This window comes from Cuculus canorus, chromosome 28, assembly GCF_017976375.1.
Source record: "Cuculus canorus isolate bCucCan1 chromosome 28, bCucCan1.pri, whole genome shotgun sequence".
NCBI classification, from domain to species: Eukaryota; Metazoa; Chordata; class Aves; order Cuculiformes; family Cuculidae; genus Cuculus; species Cuculus canorus.
The window spans coordinates 1,313,414-1,338,179 of NC_071428.1; the positions used below are offsets into that span (position 1 = coordinate 1,313,414).

Genomic DNA, 24,766 nt, shown 5'->3' on the forward strand with positions numbered 1-24,766 from the left:
CAGCCAGACACCACCACCCAGCTCTGAGGAGATCCTCCAATAATTAGTGTAGCTCCCAGAGGTATCAGGGCCCTACTTGGCAAATACTTTCTGTCAGCAGTGGGAAAGGAAAAAATGAGGGGTTTTGCAGGGTAGTTCTCATTCCTTCCTGAAAAACCCAATGCCCTGAATAGGGCCGAGGCCGAGATTGACTTATGAGACGAACCCTGGCACACTTAGCCGGTGCAATCATACACTGCTGATAATTTAAGACTAAATACATTTTTTTGTTGGCACTTTAAAAACTAACACAACAACGGCAACTCCTCACACTTTAGAGATATTTTTGCTGATAGCAACTAACTGTTGAAATACCACGCTGACAAAAAGTGTAGCAGGAGTATTGTAGGAAACCCTACCAGGCACGTCTCGGGCTCTGGCCAAGCTCCAGGGTGCACCACCAGATGTTTCTGCAAAATGAAATGCAAGTCATCCTGACTTGCTGATTGGTAATGGATAAGCCGGACCCCAGGGTCAGTGGCCTTTGGAAGACAAGGGACGCCCTGAGCAGGATTTTTCCTGCTTGGGGAAGAATCATGAAATCCCCACTCTATCCTGGAACCCACTGGTAATTATGGATCTGGATGATGGTAAAGTACTGATTAGGGCAAGCAGTGATGTATTTTTCTTAAGCATTATTCTACCATGTAGTAATTTTTAGATGTATTACCTTATAGCGTTTTCTTCAGCGCCTCATTCTGTACTATTCATTGCTTATTTCCTGTGTTGTTTAATTATATCTTTTGGGTGTTAACAGTAAAATAAATTTAGCCCTTTACTCAAGTGTCTGAATTTAATTGGCATCGTCGATTGGTGTAAGCATAAATAATTAGCACCCTCTTGTGGCAAAACACTTCCACATAGACTAGGATATTGAATTTCCAGGCTGGTAGGATGCACTGCTCCCATACGAGCTCCAGGCAATGTGGAGCAGAGGACGCTGCTCACGGAAGAAGACTCAGGCAGCTCTGATCCAGCAATGAGGATCATAGAATCATACAATCGGTAAGGTTGGAATTGACCTCTAAGTGCTGAAGTGCCCCCACCGCCCAATCTCAGAATGGGAAATGTTCGCTTCTAAAACCATCTTTCCGAGACCCAGTAACTGGAGAAGAAGGGAATTCTTAAACTGGACTAAACTGGTATCTCAAGGCTGAGGAATGAACAATTTTGCGACTGATAAGGTCAGTAATCATTGGATTATGGGGCATTCCTCACAGAACGCTCATAACAGCCCTACAATTACGGGCGAATGTCTACTCCGCAAGAGAGTTTTTATCTAGGGGTAGACAGGAAATCCGTGTAAAATCTTGTAGGCTCTCCTTGGCCGAAACAGAGTCCTGTGCCAATATAATAGGATATTGTCCTATGGTACAGGATGCAAGGATTAAAAGACATAACCTAATTTTTGAGATCTTAGGTAACGAAGCCAGAAAGAAGCATCGAATGGTATTTGCAGAGCCATCCATAAGAGATAGTAAGAGTGAATTGTATAAACTGAATTTGATAACAGTTAAAGCAGATGCTGCAATTGTTATAGGGAAATGAGAAAACGTGATAAATATATCCATGTAGGACTTGGATATTATTGATAGTTGATTGTGATAAATAGAGTATTGTATTAAGAAAGAATATAATACGAACAGGTGTTGGAAATAAATCTTTATGACAGCTACAAGAATACAGTTCAATTGTCCCGTGTATAGCCCCAGTCCAGCTGAATCAACAGAATATTAGACTTAGGACATAGGTATTAGATTTTTATGACAAGAGGAGGAAGGTGGCCTGCTGAAGCATCTCTTCGGAGGGAGAACCGAAATGAGACAGCAGAGATGAATTATCAAGGTGGACTTCTGTGGACTTTCAAGTAATGAAGAATAAAGAACGAGGAGCACACGGAAAAACACAAACAACTTTACAGGGAAAATAACTATTGTATAATGCTGTATAAATATCTGATGATTTTGTGTGGGCCATCAGATGGCCCAACTCTGAGTTGTAAATAAAGCAAGCCTAGAGTTACACACTGTCTGGTACAAATCCTTTAACAAGATGTATAATTTGAAATGGGACCCTCCTGATCCCTACAAGAAAAATGTCAAATGTTTATCAAATGTGGCATTCTTTCCCTCTGTTGATAACGTTCATATTTCTTGCAGATGTGTCACGTACGTTGCGTGAATGACTGTTTCCTTCTCATTACTTTGTTAACCATATTCATCCAATAAAGTTTTAACTTGGACTTCGGTAAACAGCATCTTGTAATAATTAGAAAACATGACATCCTCACACGGGACTTGGACAAACCACCTTAACTTAACTTGGGAAAGGAGCACATACCTGTATAAGATAAATAAATAGCCATATGTGTTGTCATCCAATTAGTGACATGCATGTCAGAAAAGTTACCATGGGGATAACTGGTTTGGGGTATCCAAGTGTTCACATCAACATTGCTTTTTGATCCTTCCATGCTGGCTCTTCCCGTCATCGTGAAGCAGAATCCACCAAGGGTTGGGTCGTTCACCCACTAATAGGGAACTTAAGGTGGGTTTTGACCATAATTAATAATATCTATAAGTAATTTCTAACACCTGTCCCTCTGATTGACAGTGCTTCAACATGATTTAATAGACAGTGGTAATAAATATTAAGGGAACATGATTAATGCTGTGATGCTGTTATTAACTACTGATACTTCCTGCCATTAATGATAATAATCATTGCAGGCCATTCTAATCATAGAATCACCAGGTTGGAAAAGACCTCTGAGATCATCGAGCCCAACAGTACCTGTCCACCACTAAATCATATCCCTACGCTCTTCATCCACCTGTCTTTTAAATACCTCCAGAGATGGGGACTCAACCACCGCCCTGGGCAGCTGGTTCCAGTTATTTGACTGGGGTGGTACAGCAATCATTAGCTATTAATTGTGTTGTATTTATTTATTAATAGGCTATTTTTTGTTTATTAATTAATTTTAAAAAACCAAATAAACAATCATAAATACTAATACACAACAGATCATCATCATCATCAATAGGTAATAAAATTAACGTGATGCTCCTGGTATTAAATACTCTTAGTAACAGCATCACTAAATCCTATCAATTGAAGTACGAATTAAATATTTCTTTTATAAAATATTATTGAATATTACTAAATATAAATTGAAATAATTACAATTGGGCTCTTCTCCCAAGGGACAGGGGACAGGACAAGGGGGAATGGCCTGAAGCTCGGCCAGGGGAAGGGGTAAGATTTAGATTAGACATTAGGAAGGAATTCTTCAGAATGAGGCTGGTGAAACACTGGCTCAGGTTGCCCAGGGAAGTCATGATTGCCCCATTCCTGGACTTGTTAAGGCCAAGTTGGATGGGGCTTTGAGCCCTCTGATCCCGTGGGAGGTGTCCCTGCCCATGGCAGGAGGGTTGGAACTGGATGACCTTTAAGGTCCATTAGAACCCAAACCATTCCATGATTCTATAATTTAACTCATCAGCCTGGTTTCACAGACAGACTCATTTAAGAGTTTATATTTCATTTACTTGACTTGTGCATGAGATCCCATTGCTCCCGACTGCATGACACCCTCAAGGTTTATCCATTTAACTCTTGCGTTTCCGTCCTTCAATTGAAGAGCTTTTCACAGGAGCAATCTCCCCGATCCAGCCCATAAATCATAGAGAATTCAGTTAAATTGATGCTAGGGAGTCTCAAGAAAAAGTAGCAATGCGTGTGTGTGCGGGCGTACATATTTCACACAAGAATATAAGGCATTATGCATAAATGTATGGTATAATGTACATTTAATACTGTATTTATATACATATACACACACACGTATATGTACAGACGTATACAACTCGCCATTCATAGGACCAGAGACCTCCTAGATGTCCTTTCTATGCCTATTATTCTATGTCCCGCTCGTAGCAGGGCTGACTTCACAGCCATGTCAGGTTGTTCATGGCCCCATCCAGGTAATGGTTGAGTATCTCCATGGGTGGAGGCTCCACAGCCTCTGAGAGAAATCCTGTATCAGGTTTTATTGAGGAGGGTTTAGAGCCTGACTGTGATTCTTTCTGCTCTTCTCCTCAGAGCATCCTTCACCTCCTGGTTCCTCAGGCTGTAGATGAGGGGGTTGAGCATTGGGATGACCACTGTGTAGAAGATGGAAACTATTTTGTCAGTGCTTGGGGAATAATTGGAGGTGGGGCGTAAATACATGAAGATTGTTGTCCCGTACAACATGGCCACGGCTGTCAAGTGGGACGCACAGGTGGAGAAAGCTTTTTGTCTGCCTTCAGAAGAACGGATCCTCAGGATGGCAAAGAAGATGAAGATGTAGGAGACCAGGATGGCAGAGATTGTGCTGAGCTCAATGGTGCCAGCCAAGGAGAAGAGGATCATCTCATTGATGTAGGAGCTGGCACAGGACAGAGCCAGGAGGGGAGGAATGTCGCAGAAGAAATGGTTAATGATATTGGAGCTGCAGAAGGGCAGACCGATGATGAAAGTCATCTGTATGATGGAGTTCAGGACACCTCCAATGTAGGACCCCACCACCAGCCACATGCACAACCTCCAAGTCATAACAGAGGAATAGAGCAGGGGGTTACAGATGGCCACGTACCGGTCATATGCCATGACGGTCAGTAGGAAACACTCAGTTGTCACAAAGATGATGTAGAAGAAGGCTTGGCTCATGCAGCCAACAAAGGAAATGGTCTTCCTCTCCGATAGGAAGTTCACCAAGGTCTTGGGAGCAATTACAGAGGAGAAGCAGATATCAACAACGGAGAGGCTGCCGAGGAAGAAGTACATGGATGTGTGGAGTCGTGGGTCACCTCGGATGACTAAGATTATGCCCAGGTTGCCCAAAAGGGTGGTGGCGTAGACGAGCAGGAACAGCACAAAGAGGGCTGCCTTTATCTCCGCTTGGTCACTCAAACCCTCAAGAATGAACTCCGCCACTGAGGTGTGATTCTGCTGTGCCATTCAGGGCTTCGTGCCTACAAAGGAGGGAAAGAGCCTGAAGATAGAGGACAATGGAAACTGTTTTATTTATCTGAAGTGGAAAAACTTGACAATTTACTCCCTCTGCAGCCAGATTGCTTAGACCCTTCACTTCTAAGGAGCTACAGCAGGATGGAGAGTCCAAGGAAAGAGGAGGTCCCTTCTGAAGGGAGAGCATCCCAGCTTTCCCAAATACATTTCCTGCATGCAGTGAGACCCTGCCTCTCACCTTCTCACTGCGGGCAAACCTGTGAGCAGGTTCATTTCTAGCCCAGAATCCCACTGTGGTACCTAGAGTTTGATGAGATCGACGGATAGAGCAGTAGATAGGGGTTCGAGGTGATGCAAACCAGGTCATCAGCTCTGCCCTTGACCTCCTATGATTAAGTTTCAGTCTGCACCCGTTTCTCTTCCTCCCAATTTCAAACTGATTATAAGATTCCCAGAATGAGAGCTCTCATTTATAATTGTAATTGTTTGGAGGAAATGTAGCTTTCCTTCACTGGTTTTTGGAAAAAACACTGTAATACAGAAAAGCATCTTCTATTTTTTAGGAGGGAGGGAATTCTTCATGATCCTAAAACTCATTCGGGACACGAGGAATTTAATATCACTGTCTCAGAAACCTTGGGGAGATTAAATGATGGACAACATGAGAGGAATATGAACCCGAAGCTGTTAGTTTGAACTGGGGTGAGCATCGAACTGTTCCTCGGTGCAATTTGGAGAACATGCAATTAAGAGATTAAAAGCCATAAAATCTGTCTTGACTGCCCCTCGACACGCAGAGCACAGGTATTGGCCACGGTGTTGGGGTTCCTGGTGTGAAGAGTTTCTGTCAGCCTGTCAATAAGCCAGCCCGTTGCATCCTCGCTCATGGCTCCCCTTGTCATGTAGGCACCATGAACCACCGTGAGATGGTGATGAATTTAATCACCTTGTATGTCCAGAAATGGACTGAGAGGTGAAACCTGACTTACAGAAGTAATTCAAGGTCAGGAGACAGCTGTGAGCGTTTATGGGTATGAACCAGCTGAATCGCACTGAGTAAAACCAGACAAATGCAGAACCCGCGATGCTGTCCTGGAATACCAAACCACTCCCCAATGTGTGGAAACAGCAGCATTTGACTTCAAATCGCACTTCAATTTGGGGTGGAAACAAGGTATGGCTGAGAGCACTGGCAGAAGGCATGAGGGAGGGGGGGAAAAAAGAGCCAGACTAAGAATTGACCGGTTTAGGATGCCATGTGAAGAGGAAAAGGTTCTTGGAGGGAGCCCGACAGGGGCAGAGCAGAGCATCCTGGCAATTAGGGCACTCACAAGCATCTCTCTCACCCCATTTTCAGCAGGCAAATGCTCAGCGTCTCCTGCCTCTCTCCCTTCGGCTGAGTCAACACCACGGATGAGACCGTGGAGCTGTGCTGCGACAAACTCACTCAACCCCAGTTGCCTCAGTTTGGGTATCTTGTTAAGATGCTCACCCTAATGAAAATGTGAAATATGCGTATCTGTCCCTGGTAACAGGAAGGTTCAGAACAAAATAATTAAAACTTCACAGGCTGAAAAATGAGAATCTAAGTCTTACCCCACCAGATGAACAGCAGGATCAGAAGACTCATTGAAGAACCCTTCTTCATCAGTAGAATATTTCTTTATAGAAACAGTATGTTTTAAAGTGAATATCACTTTATTTCAGGCTCAGTGGGTGGCTTAGTCTTTCCTTGAGAGCGTTCTCCTTTCTTCTTCTCCCATCCCAGGTTCCTTAAACACACCATAGACACCACGATTTCTGATCTTTTTATTTCCAAATACCACAATGCATCCCAGCAGAAATAGTCTCATCTTTTTCTAACCAACTACAGGAGCAAACCTTTACCTGATGTAAACCAAAACACCCTCCGCAAAGGCAGCATTGCTGCAGCAATTTATACCAGAGGAGGGTGGTCCCAACAGAGCTCACCTGGACCTTTCGGGGAATGGTCCCACCTACCTGTGGATGGGGGGTCACCTCCTCTTAGCAGCTGCAAGGTGTCTTCCACTTAGGGTCGCACTACAAACTCAGGGTGTCTGCACAGTAAATCTGGGGGACTAACCCTTGTGGCCATCATCCTTGCGTCTAGATAAACAGGAACGTCTCTCCTCAGCATCTGAGAGCCTCCTACACGTTTTCATCAGATGCAGCTCTTCATTTGCAGCAAGAGGTTGCTTTTAGAGGTCTTTGTGAGCAGCAGACATCTCGCCTCAGGGAGCAAGTGTTTGTCACAACTTTGGCTACAGTTCAGGTCTCTAAGGGAAGTGGATCTTGATTTTATACTGCTGGCTCCTTAACGAGAACCCATGAGTCACAACTGTCTACACTGCTAACAAAGGCTCAGCCACCTGTGCAGGAAGAGGCCAAATCCTGCTGATTATTGTCACAAATGGCAATAACCTCTTACAACACTTGGCAGCCTCATGGGACAGAAAAGGTAGAGATCCAAAGGAGCACAAGTTACTTTTTCACAAGCTCCTCTGAAAATCAAGGGAGAGGTGAGAAGTTGCATCTGAAGGACAATTTACTCCAAGTGTCTTAAACACCTACTGCAAGCAGCTCCGGCTGTTGTGATTAGTACTGGATGGATGCCTGGAGCAGGTGGCTGGGATCACTGGACATGAAAGTTGACCCAAGCCTCCAGGTGACAAATGAGCCTGAAAGGCTCCCAGGGTATGAGTCATTAAGGACAGGGAGGTCTATACAGGACCCCCATGGTTGATAGTCCATAAACCTTTTTACCGTGCTCCAAGTATCCCCAGGAATGTCTCAGCTGCCCTATTTTGACTCCTGTGCAGAAAGCCAGGTTATTCTCCTGCCCCACCTCTCTTAGAAGATCAAACCCATCTCACCACAGCCTTGTTTTGAAAAGAGATGGTGCTAATCCTGTTCCTTCCGCAAACTTAGGAGTGGATTTTTTTTTTGGCTAGCAGAAAACTGACAGCACATTCATGGTAACTTCACTATAATTCATCTCTGCTCAACACACTCAACAGAAAGCAGCTTCTTTCGGTATGTGGAACATTTCCACAAGTTTACAATTGACATTCTTTCTTTCAGTATAGTTGTCTTTTCCTTTCAAATAATAGAAGCTCAGGCTTATAGATTAAACTGACAGCATGGAGAGAGTCCCCATATAAACAGCTGCTCATATTAGTATTGTATCTGATCCATAGATGGGATTTATTCATCTGTTACCTACATTAAGCGTAGACATATGAGCCGAGTGCCAGGGCTCTCTTTGCGCTCAGTAAAAATGAAGGTGGTGGTGGTGGTTCAGCTGTTTAGACATGGGTATCCAGGACTATCTGAGACCAACCACACATCTCTCCAGCTCCCCTAAAGGGAACAAGTCTCCCTACATCTCGTGCCATATTTGCCAGACTTGTGTCCATATGTCCCATTATATCTTAGGTGGAAATAGATGGATCAATAGACTCGGTGTAGCCTGGAGAAGGATTTGCCGTGTCCAAAGGAGAACCCCTCATGGCCACATGAACAGGCAAGTCCTCCATTATTATTGCTGAAAGCCTAGAGGACTGGATGAGAGGGGCACATGGGTTTGGGCTCACCTTGCTCCGGGTCAGCATGACATTTGGACCTACATCCAAACTGGCCTTGAACACCTCCAGGGACGGGGCCTCCACAGCCTCCCAGGGCAACTTGTTCCAGTGTCTCACCACTCTCCAAGTGAAGAAATTCTTCCTAATATCTAGTCTAAATCTGACCTTCTCCTGTTTAGACCCATTCCCCCTGGTCCTATTCCCACAGCCTTTATGAATAGCCCCTCTCCAGCTTTCCTCTAGACCCCCTTCAGGTACTGGAAGGATGCTAGACGATCTCCTTGGAACCTTCTCTTCTCCAGGCTGAACAAGCCCAACTCTCTGAGCCTGTCCTCGTAGAGAAGGTGCTCCAGCCCTCCCATCATCTTTGGAGCCCTCCTCTGGACCTGTTCCAACAACTCCATATCCTTCTTACACTGAGGATTCCAGAACTGGACACTGTATTCCAGATGAGGTCTCACAAGAGAGGGGAGAAGAGAGGGGCAGAATCACTTCCCTCCACCTTCTCAGTTTGCCAAGTTGCATATGCTTTCCCAAAATAGCAGCTGAAAGGAATTACAGTCATTCTCCATACCAATACTTCCCTGTCAGCTCAGCAGCCATGGGAAAGCCTTGGATTAGATGATTCCCTCCAACAAATACCTTTTGCATAGACTACAAGAACTGCTAAGACCTCTCTCTCTTCAGGAGAGTTTTTCCACGTGCTGCTTTGCAGGCAGAAGTCACTTTGTTCATCCACTTGGCGAGTTTTTCCATCTTCCACATTATGCCCACATTAGCAAGTGAGGAAAAGAATGATTTTTGATAGAACTACGTCTCTTCACCCTAAAAAGCCAAAGCACACCCCACACACACATACAAACACTGCAAAGACTTAAGACAGAAAAGAGTTTATTTTCCACTCCAAGTGATCTGAATAACAACATTTCCAACTCATTGGAAACAAGCTTTAAAGTAATACTGCAAGGGACACACAGTAAAGTTCTCTATTTCCTGGAGAATATCTGGAAGGAGCTGTACCACGGGACTATACCAAAGAGGTGCAGACGAAAAAGCAAAACACTGGAAACGTCCAAGCAGCTGCAGGTGAAGAAGCAAAGGCAGAGCTCCTCAAAGGTGCTGGACGGGAAGAAAAGCGCAGGACTCCATGAATGCTCAGGAAAAAAAGCAAAACAAAGGACTATTCCAGCCAAAACCACAAAGCATGATAAACATCCAGGCTGCTGCAAGCGTACAAGAAAAGGCAGGGCTCCTCAAAGGCGCTGGATGGGAAGAACAGCACAGGAAACCTCCAGGGAGGCTCAGGCGAAAAAACAAAGAACAGCACTACTCCAAATAGGTGCAGATGAAGAAGCAAAGCGCTGGAAACATCCAGGCTCCCACAAGAGGAGAAACAAAAACTGAAAATACCCAGGCTGATGCAGGAGAAGAACCAATGGCACGGCTCCTCAAATGTGCTGGATGAGAAGAAAAGGACAGGATTCCTCCAGGGCGGCTCAGGCGAAAAAGCAAAGCACAGGACTATTCCAGACAGTTGCAGGAAAAAAACAAAGCGCTGTAAACATCCAGGCTGCTGAAGGCAGAGAAGGAAATCGGTGGAAAAATCCAGGCTGCTGCAGGTGAAAAATCAAAGTGCTGGAAACATCTAGGCTGCTGCAGACAAAGCAAAGACGGTGTTTCTACACTGTGCTAAAAAGGAAGAAAAGTACAGGCGGCTCAGGCAAAAAAAAGCAAAGCACAGGACTACTCCAAACAGATGCAGGCAAAAAAGCAAAGCGCTGTAAACTTCCAGGCTGCTGCAGGCAAAGAAGAAATGGCAGGGCTCCTCGAAGAAGAAAACCACAGGACTCCTCCACGCTGGCCTAGGAGAAAAAGAAAAGCACAGCATTATTCCAATGATACACAGGCAAAAAAGGAAAGAACTGTAAAATTCCGTGCTGATGAAGGTGAAGAACCAAAGGCAGGGATCCTCAAAGGTACTGGTTGGGAAGTAAAGTACAACATTCCCCCAGGGATGCTCAGGCACAAATGCAAAGCACAGGACTCCTCCAGGGCGGCTCAGGCGAAAAAACAAAGCATAGGACTATTCCAAAGAGGTGCAGACAAAGAACCACATCACTGGAAACATCCAGGTTGCTGCAGGCGGAGAAGGAAACCGGTGGAAATATCCAGGAAGCTGCAGGTGAAAAAACAAAGGCAGGGCTCCTCAAAGGTGCTGGATGGGAAGAAAAGCACAGGACTACACAAGGGCGGCTCAGGCGAAAAAGCAAAGCACAGGACCATTCCGAGGAGGTGCAGGCAAAAAAGAAAAATGCAGTAAACTTCCAGGCTGACGCAGGCGAAAAACCAAAGGGCTGGAAACATCCAAGCTGCTGCAGGTGAACAAGCAAAGCACAGTAAGCATCTAGGCTGCTGCAGACAAAGCAACGGCAGGCTTCCTGTAATGTGCTAAAAAGGAAGAAAAGTACAGGCGGTTCAGGCAAAAAAAGCAAGATTGGGGAATATTTCAAACAGGTGCAGGCGACAAAGCAAATCGCTGGAAACATCCAGGATGCGGCAGGCAAAAAAGTAAACTATTGGAAAAATCGTGGCTGCTGCAGGCAAACCCCAAAGTGCTGCAAACATGAAGGCTGCTCCAGGTGAAGAAGCAAAGGCAGGGCTCCTCCAAGGTGCTGCATGGTTAGAAAAGCAAGGCACTCCTCCAGGGTGGCTCAGGCAAAAAATGAAAGCACGAGCTTATTCCAAACAAGTGTAGGCAAAAAAGCAAGTGCTGTAAACATCCAGGCTGATGAAGGCGATGAAGCAAAGGTATGGACCCTCAAAGGTGCTGGACGAGAAGAAAACCACAGAGCTCCTCCACGCTGGATTAGGTGAAAAAGCAAACCACAGGATTATTCCAAGGATCTGCAGGCAGAAAACCAAAGCGCTGTAAACATCCAGGCTGCTGCGGGTGCAGAAGCAAAGGGAGATATCCTCAAAGGTGCTGGACGGGAAGAATACCACAGGGCTACTCCACACTGGAAAAGATGAAAAAGCAAAGCAAAGGACTATTCCAGACAGGTGCAGGCAAAAACCCATAGCACTGTAAACATCCAGGCTGATGAAGGCGAAGAATCAAAGCACTGGAAATATCCAGGCTGCTGGAGGCTAAGAAAAAAAGGCAGGGCTTCTAGAAGGTGCTGAATGAGAAGAAGCACTGGAACTATCCAGGCTGCTGCAGGCGAAGAATCGAAGGCAGGGATCCTCAAAGGTGCTGGACGGGAAGAAAAGCACAGGACACCATGAACGCGGCTCAGGCGAAAAAGCAAAGCATAAGACTATTCCAAATTGATGCAGGCAAAAAAACAAAGCACTGTAAACATCCAGGCTGATGAAGGCGAAGAATCAAAGCACTGGAAATATCCAGGCTTCTATAGGCTAAGAAGCAAATGCAGGGCTCCTCGAAGGCGCTGGATGGGAAGAAAACCACAGGACTCCTCCAGGACGGTTCAGGCAAAAAAGCAAAGCAAAGGATTATTCCAAACAAGTGTAGGTAAAAAAGCATGTGCTGTAAATTTCCAGGCAGATGCAGGCAATGAAGCAAAGGAAGGGCTCCTCAAAGGTGCTGGATGAGAAGAAAAGCACAGAACTCCTCCACACTGGAATAGACGAAAAAGCAAACCACAGGATTATTCCAAGGATCTGCAGGCAGAAAACCAAAGCACTGTAAACATCCAGGCTGCTGCAGGCGCAGAAGCGAAGGCAGGGATCCTCAAAGGTGCTGGATGGGAAGAATACCACAGGGCTCCTCCACACTGGAAAAGACGAAAAAGCAAAGCAAAGGACTATTCCAGACAGGTGCAGGCAAAAAACCAAAGCGCTGTAAACATCCAGGCTGATGAAGGCGAAGAATTAAAGCACTGCAAATACCCAGGCTGCTGGAGGCTAAGAAAAAAAGGCAGGGCTTCTAGAAGGCGCTGAATAAGAAGAAAAGAACAGGACTCCTCCAGGACGGTTCAGGCAAAAAGCAAAGCACAGGACTATTCCAAAGCGGTGCAGGCAAAAAAGCAAGAGCTGTAAATTTCCAGGCAGATGCAGGCGACGAAGCAAAGGTAGGGCTCCTCCAAGGTGCTGGATGAGAAGAAAAGCACAGAACTCCTCGACGTTGGAATAGACGAAAAAGCAAACCACAGGATTATTCCAAGGATCTGCAGGCAAAAACACAAAGCGCTGTAAACTTCCCAGCTGATGCAGGCCAAGATCCAATGCGGTGGAAACATGCAGGCTGCTCAGAAAGAGAACCAATGCACTGGAATCATCCACGCTGCTGCAGGCAAAAAAGAAAACCATTGGAAACATCCGGGCTGCTGCAGGCGAACCCCCAAAGTGCTGCAAACATGAAGGCTACTCCAGGCGAAGAAGCAAAGGCAGGGCTCCTCCAAGGTGCAGAAAGGGCAGTAAAACAGAGCACTCCTCCAGGGCGGCTCAGGCGCAAAAGCAAAGAACGGGACTATTCCAAAGAGGTGCAGGCAAAAAAGCAAGTGCTGTAAATTTCCAGGCAGATGCAGGCGGAGAAACGAAGCAGTGGAAATATCCAGGCTGCTGCAGGCGAAGAACCAAATGCAGAGATCCTCAAAGGTGCTGGACGGGAAGAAAAGCACAGCGCTCCTCCACGTTGGAAAAGATGAAAAAGCAAAGCAAAGGACGATTCCAGACAGGTGCAGGCAAAAAACCAAAGCGCTGTATACATCCAGGCTGATGAAGGCGAAGAATCAAAGCACTGCAAATACCCAGGCTGCTGGAGGCTAAGAAAAAAAGGCAGGGCTTCTAGAAGGTGCTGAATGAGAACAAAAGCATAGTACTCCTCCAGGACGGTTCAGGCAAAAAAGCAAAGCAAAGGATTATTCCAAACAAGTGTAGGTAAAAAAGCAAAGCACTATAAACTTCCAGACTGATGCAGCCGAAGAAGCAAAGGTATGGATCCTCAAAGGTGCTGGACGAGAAGAAAAGCACAGAACTCCTCCACGCTGGATTAAGTGCAAAAGCAAACCACAGGATTATTCCAAGGGTCTGCAGGCAAATAAACAAAGCGCTGTAAACTTCCATGGTGATGAAGGCGAACAACAGCACAGGAAACCTCCAGGGGGGCCCAGGTGAAAAAGCAAAGAACAGGACTGTTCCAAATAGGTGCAGATGAAGAAGCAAAGCGCTGGAAACATCCAGGCTGCTGCAGGTAAAGAAGAAATGGCAGGGCTCCTCAAAGGTGAGTGACGGGAAGAAAACCACAGGACTCCTCCACGCTGGCCTAGGAGAAAAAGAAAAGCACAGCATTATTCCAATGATACGCAGGCAAAAAAGGAAAGAACTGTAAAATTCCGTGCTGATGAAGGTGAAGAACCAAAGGCAGGGATCCTCAAAGGTACTGGTTGGGAAGTAAAGTACAACATTCCCCCAGGGATGCTTAGGCACAAACGCAAAGCACAGGACTCCTCCAGGGCGGCTCAGGCGAAAAAACAAAGCATAGGACTATTCCAAAGAGGTGCAGGCAAAGAACCACATCACTGGAAACATCCAGGTTGCTGCAGGCGGAGAAGGAAACCGGTGGAAATATCCAGGAAGCTGCAGGTGAAAAAACAAAGGCAGGGCTCCTCAAAGGTGCTGGATGGGAAGAAAAGCACAGGACTACACAAGGGCGGCTCAGGCGAAAAAGCGAAGCACAGGACCATTCCGAGGAGGTGCAGGCAAAAAAGAAAAATGCAGTAAACTTCTAGGCTGACGCAGGCGAAAAACCAAAGGGCTGGAAACATCCAAGTTGCTGCAGGGGAACAAGCAAAGCACAGTAAGCATTTAGGCTGCTGCAGACAAAGCAACGGCAGGCTTCCTGTAGTGTACTAAAAAGGAAGAAAAGCACAGGCGGCTCAGGCAAAAAAAGCAAGATTGGGGAATATTTCAAACAGGTGCAGGCGACAAAGCAAATCGCTGGAAACATCCAGGATGCTGCACGCAAAAACAGCAAACTATTGGAAAAATCGTGGCTGCTGCAGGCAAACCCCAAAGTGCTGCAAACATGAAGGCTGCTCCAGGCGAAGAAGCAAAGGCAGGGCTCCTCCAAGGTGCTGCATGGTTAGAAAAGCGCAGGATTCCATGAATGCTAAGGAAAAAAAGCAAAACAAAGGACTATTCCAGCCAAAACCACAAAGCATGATAAACATCCAGGCTGCTGCAAGCGTACAAGAAGAGGCAGGGCTCCTCAAAGGTGCTGGACGGGAAGAAAAGCACAGGACTCCATCAAAGCAGCTCAGGCAAAAAAGAAAAGCAGAGGACTATTCCAAAGAGGGGCTGGCAAAAAAAACCAAAGCGCTGTAAACATCCAGGCTGATGAAGGTGAAGAATCAAAGAACTGGAAATATCCAGGCTGCTGTAGGCTAAGAAAAAAAGGCAGGGCTTCTAGAAGGTGCTGAATGAGAAGAAAAGAACAGCACTCCTCCAGGGCGGCTCAGGCAGAAAAGCAAAGCAGAGGACTATTCCAGCCAAGTGCAGGCAAAAAAACCAAAGCACTGTAAACATCCAGGCTTCTGCAGGCGGACAAGCGAAGGCAGGGATCCTCAAAGGTGCTGGACGGGAAGAAAAGCACAGGACTCCATCATGGCAACTCAGGAGAAAAAGCAAAGCTCAGGACTATTCCAAAGACGTGCAGGCAAAAATTAAGTGCTGTAAAATTCCAGATGACGCAGACATAGAAGAAAAGTTAGGGCTCCTCACAGGCACTGGACGGGAAGAACAGCACAGGAAACCTCCAGGGAGGCTCAGGTGAAAAAACAAAGAACACCACTACTCCAAATAGGTGCAGATGAAGAAGCAAAGTGCTGGAAACATCCAGGCTCATACAGGAGGAGAAACAAAAACTGAAAATACCCAGGCTGATGCAGGAGAAGAACCAATGGCACGGCTGGATGAGAAGAAAAGGACAGGATTCCTCCAGGGCGGCTCAGGCGAAAAAGCAAAGCACAGGACTATTCCAGACAGTTGCAGGAAAAAAACAAAGCGCTGTAAACATCCAGGCTGCTGCAGGCAGAGAAGGAAATCGGTGGAAAAATCCAGGCTGCTGCAGGTGAAAAATCAAAGTGCTGGAAACATCTAGGCTGCTGCAGACAAAGCAAAGACGGTGTTTCTACACTGTGCTAAAAAGGAAGAAAAGTACAGGCGGCTCAGGCAAAAAAAAGCAAAGCACAGGACTACTCCAAACAGATGCAGGCAAAAAAGCAAAGCGCTGTAAACTTCCAGGCTGCTGCAGGCAAAGAAGAAATGGCAGGGCTCCTCGAAGAAGAAAACCACAGGACTCCTCCACGCTGGCCTAGGAGAAAAAGAAAAGCACAGCATTATTCCAATGATACACAGGCAAAAAAGGAAAGAACTGTAAAATTCCATGCTGATGAAGGTGAAGAACCAAAGGCAGGGATCCTCAAAGGTACTGGTTGGGAAGTAAAGTACAACATTCCCCCAGGGATGCTCAGGCACAAACGCAAAGCACAGGACTCCTCCAGGGCGGCTCAGGCGAAAAAACAAAGCATAGGACTATTCCAAAGAGGTGCAGGCAAAGAACCACATCACTGGAAACATCCAGGTTGCTGCAGGCGGAGAAGGAAACCGGTGGAAATATCCAGGAACCTGCAGGTGAAAAAACAAAGGCAGGGCTCCTCAAAGGTGCTGGATGGGAAGAAAAGCACAGGACTACACAAGGGCGGCTCAGGCGAAAAAGCGAAGCACAGGACCGTTCCGAGGAGGTGCAGGCAAAAAAGAAAAATGCAGTAAACTTCCAGGCTGACGCAGGCGAAAAACCAAAGGGCTGGAAACATCCAAGCTGCTGCAGGTGAACAAGCAAAGCACAGTAAGCATCTAGGCTGCTGCAGACAAAGCAACAGCAGGCTTCCTGTAATGTGCTAAAAAGGAAGAAAAGCACAGGCGGCTCAGGCAAAAAAAGCAAGATTGGGGAATATTTCAAACAGGTGCAGGCGACAAAGCAAATCACTGGAAACATCCAGGATGCTGCAGGTAAAAAAGCAAACTATTGGAAAAATAGTGGCTGCTGCAGGCAAACCCCAAAGTGCTGCAAACATGAAGGCTACTCCAGGTGAAGAAGCAAAGGCAGGGCTCCTCCAAGGTGCAGAAAGGGCAGTAAAACAGAGCACTCCTCCAGGGCGGCTCAGGCAAAAAATGAAAGCACGAGCTTATTCCAAACAGGTGTAGGCAAAAAAGCAAGTGCTGTAAATTTCCAGGCAGATGCAGGCGATGAAGCAAAGGTATGGATCCTCAAAGGTGCTGGACGAGAAGAAAGGCACAGAACTCCTCCACGCTGGAATAGACGAAAAAGCAAACCACAGGATTATTCCAAGGATCTGCAGGCAAATAAACAAAGCGCTGTAAACTTCCATGGTGATGAAGGTGAAGAAGCAGAGGCAGAGACCCTCAGAGGCGCTGGATGGGAACAACAGCACAGGAAACCTCCAGGGCGGCTCAGGTGAAAAAGCAAAGAACAGGACTATTCCAAATAGGTGCAGATGAAGAAGCAAAGCGCTGGAAACATCCAGGCTCGTAGAGGCGGAGAAACGAAGCACTGGAAATACTCAGGCTGCTGCAGGCGAAGATTAAACGCAGGGATCCTCAGAGGTGATGGACGGGACGAAAAGCACAAGACTCCAGCATGGTGGCTCAGGAGAAAATGCAAAGCAGAGGACTATTCCAAACAGGTGCAGGCAAAAAAACCCAAAGCGCTGTAAACATCCAGGCTGATGAATGTGAAGAATCAAAGCACTGGAAATATCCAGGCTGCTATAGGCTAAGAAGCAAATGCAGGGCTCCTCGAAGATGCTGGATGGGAAGAAAAGCACAGGACTCCTCCAGGGCAGCTCAGGCAAAAAGCAAAGCACAGGAGTATTCCAAACAAGTGTAGGTAAAAAAGCATGTGCTGTAAATTTCCAGGCAGATGCAGGCGATGAAGCAAAGGAAGGGCTCCTCAAAGGTGCTGGACGAGAAGAAAAGCACAGAACTCCTGCACGCTGGATTAGGTGCAGAAGCAAACCACAGGATTATTCCAAGGATCTGCAGGCAAATAAACAAAGCGCTGTAAACTTCCATGCTGATGAAGGCGAAACAACAGCACAGGAAACCTCCAGGGCGGCTCAAGTGAAAAAGCAAAGAACAGGACTGTTCCAAATAGGTGCAGATGAAGAAGCAAAGCACTGGAAACATCCAGGCTCCTGCAGGAGGAGAAACGAAGCACTGGAACTATCCAGGCTGCTGCAGGCGAAGAAGCGAAGGCAGGGATCCTCAAAGGTGCTGGACGGGAAGAAAAGCACAGGACTCCATGAACGCGGCTCAGACGAAAAAGCAAAGCATAAGACTATTCCAAATAGATGCAGGCAAAAAGGCAAAGCCCTGTAAACATCCAGGCTCCTACAGGCGGAGGAACGAAGCATTGGAAATATCCAGGCTGCTGCAGGTGAAGAAGCGAAAACAGGGCTCCTCAAAGGTGCTGGACGGGAAGAATAGCACAGGACGAAAAAGTAAAGCATAGTATTCCAGACAGGTGCAGGCAAAAAAACCAAAGCGCTGTAAACATCCAGGCTGATACAGGCAAAGAAGCGAAGGCAGGGATCCTCAGAGGTGCTGGATGGGAAGAATAGCACAGGACTCCTCCAGGGCGGCTCAGGTGAAAAAACAAAGCATAGGACTATTCCAAAGAGGTGCAGGCAAAGAACCACATCACTGGAAACATCCAGGTTGCTGCAGGCGGAGAAGGAAACCAGTGGAAATATCCAGGAAGCTGCAGGTTAAAAAGCAAATGCAGGGCTCCTCAAAGGTGCTGGATGGGAAGAAAAGCACAGGAATCCACCACGGCGGCTCCGGCAAAACAAAAAACCACAGGACTTTTCCAAAGAGGTGCAGGCAAAACAGAAAAGAGCTGTAAACTTCCAGGGGGATGCAGTCGAAGAACCAAAGGTAGGACTCCTCAAAGGTGCTCGACGAGAAGAAAAACACACAACTCCTCTATGACAGAAGAGGCGAAAAACAAAGCACAGGACTATTCCAAAGAGGTGCAGGCAAAAAAGCAAAGCGTGGTATCTTCCAGGCAGATGCAGGCGACGAAGCAAAGGTAGAGCTCCTCAAAGGTGATGGACGAGAAGAAAAGCACAGAACTCCTCGACGTTGGAATAGACGAAAAAGCAAACCACAGGATTATTCCAAGGATCTGCAGGCAAAAACACAAAGCGCTGTAAACTTCCCAGCTGATGCAGGCCAAGATCCAATGCGGTGGAAACATGCAGGCTGCTCAGAAAGAGAACCAATGCACTGGAATCATCCACGCTGCTGCAGGCAAAAAAGAAAACCATTGGAAACATCCGGGCTGCTGCAGGCGAACCCCCAAAGTGCTGCAAACACGAAGGCTACTCCAGGCGAAGAAGCAAAGGCAGGGCTCCTCCAAGGTGCAGAAAGGGCAGTAAAACAGAGCACTCCTCCAGGGTGGCTCAGGCGCAAAAGCAAAGAACGGGACTATTCCAAAGAGGTGCAGGCAAAAAAGCAAGTGCTGTAAATTTCCAGGCAGATGCAGGCGGAGAAACGAAGCAGTGGAAATATCCAGGCTGCTGCAGGCGAAGAACCAAATGCAGAGCTCCTCAAAGGTGCTGGACGGGAAGAAAAGCACAGGACTCCATCACTGCGGCTCAGGAGAAAATGCAAAGCAGAGGAGTATTCCAAACAGGTACAGGAAAAAAAAACCAAAGCGCTGTAAACATCCAGGCTGAGGAAGGCGAAGAATCAAAGCACTGGAAATATCCGGGCTGCTACAGGCTAAGAAGCAAATGCAGGGCTCCTCGAAGATGCTGGATGGGAAGAAAACCACAGGACTCCTCTCCAGGGCGGCTCAGGCGAAAAAGCAAAGCACAGGACTATTCCAAACAAGTGTAGACTAAAAAGCAAAGCGCTGTAAACTTCCGGACCGATGCAGCTGAAGAAGCAAAGGTATGGATCCTCAAAGGTGCTGGACGAGAAGAAAAGCACAGAACTCCTCCACGCTGGAATAGACGAAAAAGCAAACCACAGGATTATTCCAAGGATCTGCAGGCAAATAAACAAAGCGCTGTAAACTTCCATGGTGATGAAGATGAAGAAGAAGAGGCAGAGATCCTCACAGGCGCTGGATGGGAACAACAGCACAGGAAACCTCCAGGGCGGCTCAGGTGAAAAAGCAAAGAACAGGACTATTCCAAATAGGTGCAGATGAAGAAGCAAAGCGCTGGAAACATCCAGGCTCCTGCAGGCGGAGAAACGAAGCACTGGAACTATCCAGGCTGCTGCAGGCGAAGAAGCGAAGGCAGGGATCCTCAAAGGTGCTGGATGGGAAGAATACCACAGGGCTCCTCCACACTGGAAAAGACGAAAAAGCAAAGCAAAGGACTATTCCAGACAGGTGCAGGCAAAAAAACCAAAGCGCTGTAAACATCCAGGCTGATGCAGGTGAAGAAGTGAAGGCAGGGATCCTCAAAGGTGCTGGATGGGAAGAAAAGCACAGGGCTCCAGCATGGCAGCTCAAGAGAAAATGGAAAACAGAGGAGTATTACAAACAGGTAGGGCAAAAAACCAAAGCACTGTAAACATCCAGGCTGATGAAGGTGAAGAATCAAAGCACTGGAAATATCTGCGCTGCTATAGGCTTAGAAGCAAATGCAGGGCTCCTCAAAGGTGCTGGATGGGAAGAAAACCACAGGACTCCTCCAGGGATGCTCAGGCGAAAAAACGAAGCACAGGATTATTCCAGAGAGGTGCAGGCAAAAAAGCAAGAGCTGTAAATTTCCAGGCAGATGCAGGCGATGAAGCAAAGGAAGGGCTCCTCAAAGGTGCTGAACAAGAAGAAAAGCACAGAACTCCTCCACGCTGGAATAGACGAAAAAGCAAACCACAGGATTATTCCAAGGATATGCAGGCAAAAAACCAAAGCGCTGTAAACATCCAGGCTGCTGCAGGCGCAGAAGCAAAGGGAGATATCCTCAAAGGTGCTGGACGGGAAGAATACCACAGGGCTCCTCCACGCTGGAAAAGACGAAAAAGCAAAGCAAAGGACTATTCCAGACAGGTGCAGGCAAAAAAACCAAAGCGCTGTATACATCCAGGCTGATGAAGGTGAAGAATCAAAGCACTGCAAATACCCAGGCTGCTGGAGGCTAAGAAAAAAAGGCAGGGCTTCTAGAAGGTGCTGAATGAGGACAAAAGCATAGTACTCCTCCAGGACGGCTCAGGCAAAAAAGCAAAGCACAGGACTATTCCAAAGCGGTTCAGGCAAAAAAGCAAGAGCTGTAAATTTCCAGGCAGATGCAGGCAATGAAGCAAATGCAGGGCTCCTCAAAGGTGCTGGATGAGAAGAAAAGCACAGAACTCCTCCACGCTGGAATAGACGAAAAAGCAAACCACAGGATTTTTCCAAGGATCTGCAAGCAAAAAACCAAAGCACTGTAAACTTCCAGACCGATGCCGCTGAAGAAGCAAAGGTATGGATCCTCGAAGGTGCTGGATGAGAAGAAAAGCACAGAACTCCTGCACGTTGGAATAGACGAAAAAGCAAACCACAGGATTAAAGCAAACCACAAAGCACTGTAAACTTCCCAGCTGATGCAGGCCAAGATCCAATGCGGTGGAAACATGCAGGCTGCTCAGAAAGAGAACCAATGCACTGGAATCAGCCACGCTGCTGCAGGCAAAAAAGAAAACCATTGGAAACATCGGGGCTGCTGCAGGTGAAGAACCAAAGTGCTGCAAACATGAAGGCTACTCCAGGCGAAGAAGCAAAGGCAGGGCTCCTCCAAGGTGCAGAAAGGGCAGTAAAACAGAGCACTCCTCCAGGGCGGCTCAGGCGCAAAAGCAAAGAACGGGACTATTCCAAAGAGGTGCAGAGGAAGAAGCAAAGCGCTGGAAACATCCAGGCTCGTAGAGGCGGAGAAACGAAGCACTGGAACTATCCAGGCTGCTGCAGGCGCAGAAGCGAAGGCAGGGATCCTCAAAGGTGCTGGATGGGAAGAAAAGCACAGGACTCCATGAATGCGGCTCAGGCGAAAAAGCAAAGCATAAGACTATTCCAAATTGATGCAGGCAAAAAAACAAAGCACTGTAAACATCCAGGCTGATGAAGGCGAAGAATCAAAGCACTGGAAATATCCAGGCTGCTACAGGCTAAGAAGCAAATGCAGGGCTCCTCGAAGGCGCTGGATGGGAAGAAAACCACAGGACTCCTCCAGGGCGGCTCAGGCAAAAAAGCAAAGCAAAGGATTATTCCAAACAAGTGTAGGTAAAAAAGCATGTGCTGTAAATTTCCAGGCAGATGCAGGCAATGAAGCAAAGGAAGGGCTCCTCAAAGGTGCTGGACGAGAAGAAAACCACAGAGCTCCTCCGCGCTGGATTAGGGGAAAAAGCAAACCACAGGATTATTCCAAGGATCTGCAGGCAAATAAACAAAGCGCTGTAAACTTCCATGGTGGTGAAGGCGAAGAAGCAGAGGCAGAGATCCTCACAGGCGCTGGATGGGGACAACAGCACAGGAAACCTCCAGGGCGGCTCAGGTGAAAAAGCAAAGAACAGGACTATTCCAAATAGGTGCAGATGAAGAAGCAAAGCGCTGGAAACATCCAGGCTCCTGCAGGAGGAGAAACGAAGCACTGGAACTATCCAGGCTGCTGCAGGCGAAGAAGCGAAGGCAGGGATCCTCAAAGGTGCTGGATGGGAAGAAAACCACAGGGCTCCTCCATACTGGAAAAGACGAAAAAGCAAAGCAAAGGACTATTCCAGACAGGTGCAGGCAAAAAAACCAAAGCGCTGTATACATCCAGGCTGATGAAGGCGAAGAATCAAAGCACTGCAAATACCCAGGCTGCTGGAGGCTAAGAAAAAAAGGCAGGGCTTCTAGAAGGTGCTGAATGAGAACAAAAGCATAGTACTCCTCCAGGACGGCTCAGGCAAAAAAGCAAAGCACAGGACTATTCCAAACAAGTGTAGAAAAAAAGCAAAGCACTGTAAACTTCCAGACTGATGCAGCCGAAGAAGCAAAGGTATGGATCCTCAAAGGTGCTGGACGAGAAGAAAAGCACAGAAGTCCTCCACGCTGGATTAGGTACAGAAGCAAACCACAGGATTATTCCAAGGGTCTGCAGGCAAAGAAACAAAGCGCTGTAAACTTCCATGGTGATGAACGCGAACAACAGCACAGGAAACCTCCAGGGGGGCCCAGGTGAAAAAGCAAAGAACAGGACTGTTCCAAATAAGTGCAGATAAACAAGCAAAGCGCTGTAAATTTCCAGGCTGCTGCAGGTAAAGAAGAAATGGCAGGGCTCCTCAAAGGTGAGTGACGGGAAGAAAACCACAGGACTCCTCCACGCTGGCCTAGGAGAAAAAGAAAAGCACAGCATTATTCCAATGATACACAGGCAAAAAAGGAAAGAACTGTAAAATTCCGTGCTGATGAAGGTGAAGAACCAAAGGCAGGGATCCTCAAAGGTACTGGTTGGGAAGTAAAGTACAACATTCCCCCAGGGATGCTCAGGCACAAACGCAAAGCACAGGACTCCTCCAGGGCGGCTCAGGCGAAAAAACAAAGCATAGGACTATTCCAAAGAGGTGCAGGCAAAGAACCACATCACTGGAAACATCCAGGTTGCTGCAGGCGGAGAAGGAAACCGGTGGAAATATCCAGGAAGCTGCAGGTGAAAAAACAAAGGCAGGGCTCCTCAAAGGTGCTGGATGGGAAGAAAAGCACAGGACTACACAAGGGCGGCTCAGGCGAAAAAGCGAAGCACAGGACCATTCCGAGGAGGTGCAGGCAAAAAAGAAAAATGCAGTAAATTTCCAGGCAGATGCAGGCGAAAAACCAAAGGGCTGGAAACATCCAAGCTGCTGCAGGTGAACAAGCAAAGCACAGTAAGCATCTAGGCTGCTGCAGACAAAGAAACAGCAGGCTTCCTGTAGTGTGCTAAAAAGGAAGAAAAGCACAGGCGGCTCAGGCAAAAAAAGCAAAATTGGGGAATATTTCAAACAGGTGCAGGCGACAAAGGAAATCGCTGGAAACATCCAGGATGCTGCAGGCAAAAAAGCAAACTATTGGAAAAATCGCGGCGGCTGCAGGCAAACCCCAAAGTGCTGCAAACATGAAGGCTGCTCCAGGTGAAGAAGCAAAGGCAGGGCTCCTCAAAGGTGCTGCACGGTTAGAAAAGCAAGGCACTCCTCCAGGGTGGCTCAGGCAAAAAATGAAAGCACGAGCTTATTCCAAACAAGTGTAGGCAAAAAAGCAAGTGCTGTAAATTTCCAGGCAGATGCAGGCGATGAAGCAAAGGTAGGGCTCCTCAAAGGTGCTGGACGAGAAGAAAAGCACAGAACTCCTCCACGCTGGAATAGACGAAAAAGCAAACCACAGGATTATTCCAAGGATCTGCAGGCAGAAAACCAAAGCGCTGTAAACATCCAGGCTGCTGCAGGCACAGAAGCGAAGGGAGATATCCTCAAAGGTGCTGGACGGGAAGAATACCACAGGGCTCCTCCACACTGGAAAAGACGAAAAAGCAAAGCAAAGGACTATTCCAGACAGGTGCAGGCAAAAAACCAAAGCGCTGTATACATCCAGGCTGATGAAGGCGAAGAATCAAAGCACTGCAAATACCCAGGCTGCTGGAGGCTAAGAAAAAAAGGCAGGGCTTCTAGAAGGTGCTGAATGAGAACAAAAGCATAGTACTCCTCCAGGACGGCTCAGGCAAAAAAGCAAAGCACAGGAGTATTCCAACAAGTGTAGAAAAAAAGCAAAGCGCTGTAAACTTGCAGACTGATGAAGGCGAAGAAGCAAAGGTATGGATCCTCAAAGGTGCTGGACGAGAAGAAAAGCACAGAACTCCTCCACGCTGGATTAGGTGCAGAAGCAAACCACAGGATTATTCCAAGGGTCTCCAGGCAAATAAACAAAGCGCTGTAAACTTCCATGGTGATGAAGGCGAACAACAGCACAGGAAACCTCCAGGGGGGCCCAGGTGAAAAAGCAAAGAACAGGACTATTCCAAATAGGTGCAGATGAAGAAGCAAAGCACTGGAAACATCCAGGCTCG

General features: G+C 47.1%; 1 protein-coding gene across 2 annotated transcripts; it reads right to left on the reverse strand.

The window, feature by feature from the left end:
• Positions 1 to 3,977: 3,977 nt before the first annotated feature.
• LOC104054232 (olfactory receptor 1052) lies at positions 3,978 to 6,773 on the reverse strand. 2 transcript variants are annotated; one of them, XM_054050924.1, is made up of 3 exons: positions 6,649 to 6,773; positions 4,679 to 5,057; positions 3,978 to 4,471 (listed from the first exon to the last, which is right to left on the reverse strand). In XM_054050924.1, exons 2-3 carry the CDS (start codon positions 5,041 to 5,043, stop codon positions 4,105 to 4,107), a joined length of 732 nt encoding a protein of 243 aa, XP_053906899.1. In that variant the 5' UTR covers positions 5,044 to 5,057; positions 6,649 to 6,773; the 3' UTR covers positions 3,978 to 4,104. The 2 variants fall into 2 exon arrangements, with proteins under 2 accessions (XP_053906899.1, XP_009557700.2); XM_009559405.2 differs by having other exon boundaries at positions 3,978 to 5,057.
• Between the last annotated feature and the right edge of the window lie 17,993 nt (positions 6,774 to 24,766).